The 1,679-nt window shown below is 51.5% G+C and overlaps 1 protein-coding gene across 1 annotated transcript; it reads right to left on the bottom strand.

Moving 5' to 3' along the window:
- Positions 1 to 238: 238 nt before the first annotated feature.
- On the bottom strand, positions 239 to 1,276 carry LOC104810189 (proline-rich receptor-like protein kinase PERK2). The gene is made up of 2 exons (XM_010536387.1): positions 812 to 1,276; positions 239 to 484 (listed from the first exon to the last, which is right to left on the bottom strand). Exons 1-2 carry the CDS (start codon positions 1,274 to 1,276, stop codon positions 239 to 241), a joined length of 711 nt encoding a protein of 236 aa, XP_010534689.1.
- Between the last annotated feature and the right edge of the window lie 403 nt (positions 1,277 to 1,679).

Below are 1,679 nucleotides of genomic sequence, written 5' to 3'. Positions count from 1 at the left end.
GGGTGTTGATCGGGGTATGGGTCTGAGGTTCGGTGTGTGTTAGAGAAGGGGAGATGGCACCCGAGTCAACAGAAACGTTAGGAAATTGGGAAGTTGAATTTGGAGTCGATTGTGCGACAATGGGGAGTAGTGAGGAAGATGGGGGTACATGTTGACGGTTTACCGGTGGTTTCAGAGTCGGGGATCCTGGCTTTAAGCTAGGAGGTTTGGATGGGCAGCTTTGTGCCTTGTGACCAAACTATTCACAGGTCAGGCATCGGGGAGGAATCCATGCGTAATTGACCTTGATTCCAATTATTCCGCCTTTGTCATCCTCGATCTCAACCAAATCTGGGAGGGTCGACCCAAGCTGTATTTCCACCTTGACACATGCTTCACCAACGCTAGAAGGATCAACTCTCATCCGTTCAGTGTGTAAAGGTTCGCCAATGCCACTTGCTATATAGCTAATGCCCTTGAGGGAATACAGTTCAGCCGAGATATTCTGCAGAGTGATCCAGACAGGTGCCGAGGTCAACGAGTGTTGTCTGAGTGAAGAGGTTGTAGTCCATTCTGCCACAGTGAACATAACATCCGCCGCTCGCTAGATCCCAACCTCGAGAATCCATTCTCTGGTAGCTAGATCCGGAATGTGGAACATACAAGTAGTGTCATTGATCCGTCGAATAAATATTTTGGACTTGCGACCCCAAATCGGGTTTAAAACCTGAAAAATTTTAGATCCCGAGGGGGAGACGCCAAAGAAGTGACCAACTAGGTATCCGGTCCAAGCTTTCGAGGCTTCGACGATGACATATCCAGGAACACGTACCCTGGGTATGCCAGCTTCTGAATAAGATGGGGTGGCAAGTCTAGGCAGATTACGTGAGGAAGCGCGAAGATGCTTCGCCCATGGGAATTTCGTCACAGGTGGAGCCATCGCAGCTGCACGTGTCTCCGTAGTGAGTTTGCCAGAGATTATGGCCACTAGTGTTGACTTTGTCGCCGACGGGAGAGGCGGGAACTCTATCTGCGAGAGCGGTGGTGGTCTCGAGACAGGCCGTTGCTCTGTGTAGGCTGGGATCGTGGTCGCCTGACTCGTAGAGGGAGCATTAGGAGGTGGGGGTGGAAGAGTGGAAGAGGGGGAGGAACGTGGGTTTGGGGAGAGGGTTGTGCCACCCGGAGGCGGTGAGACGGGCGGATTCGGTGGGGAATTTGTGGGCTGAATCCCCGGAGACGGGGGTTTCTTCTTTGCCCTGGGGGTGGGAGAGGCCTTGTTGGTGTTTTTCTTTGCCATGAGTTGCCCTGGGGGCGAGAGAATCACGACCACTGCAGGGTTAGGGCGGCGCAATTTTTGGGTTCAGGAGATAGAGGGATTTCAAAATGAAAAAGGGTTGAGGGTTGAAAAGGATGGAAACACAGGTGGGCTGGGCGGGTGAAAGGAGCTTACCGGCGGTGGCTGGTGAGTGGATTTTACCGGTTGAGAAGTGGATTTTATTGCTAGGGTTGGGGTCCGTCAGAATCGATGTCGCCGCATCTCTCTCTCTCTCTCTCTCTCTCTCTCTGAACTCTAAAATGGTGAAGTTACGGATTTTTTCCAAGGGAGAAAAGGCATTCGACAAGGTGACCCCTTCTCCCCTTATCTCTTTGCTTTGGTAATGAATGTACTTTCGAGATCTATAGATACCGCAGTTGTTGAA

This window comes from Tarenaya hassleriana, unplaced genomic scaffold (genome assembly GCF_000463585.1).
Source record: "Tarenaya hassleriana unplaced genomic scaffold, ASM46358v1 Cleome17, whole genome shotgun sequence".
Taxonomy (NCBI): domain Eukaryota; kingdom Viridiplantae; phylum Streptophyta; class Magnoliopsida; order Brassicales; family Cleomaceae; genus Tarenaya; species Tarenaya hassleriana.
Note: the sequence above shows the minus strand (reverse complement) of the source record. Positions and strands in the feature narration are given on the sequence as shown.

Coding starts and splice junctions, on each gene's coding strand:
- LOC104810189 (XM_010536387.1), bottom strand. CDS start 1,276: ATGGCAAAGAAAAACACCAACAAGGCCTCTCCCACCCCCAGGGCAAAG. Junction 485..811: donor CAGAAGCTGGCATACCCAGG/GTACGTGTTCCT, acceptor ATCACTCTGCAG/AATATCTCGGCTGAACTGTA.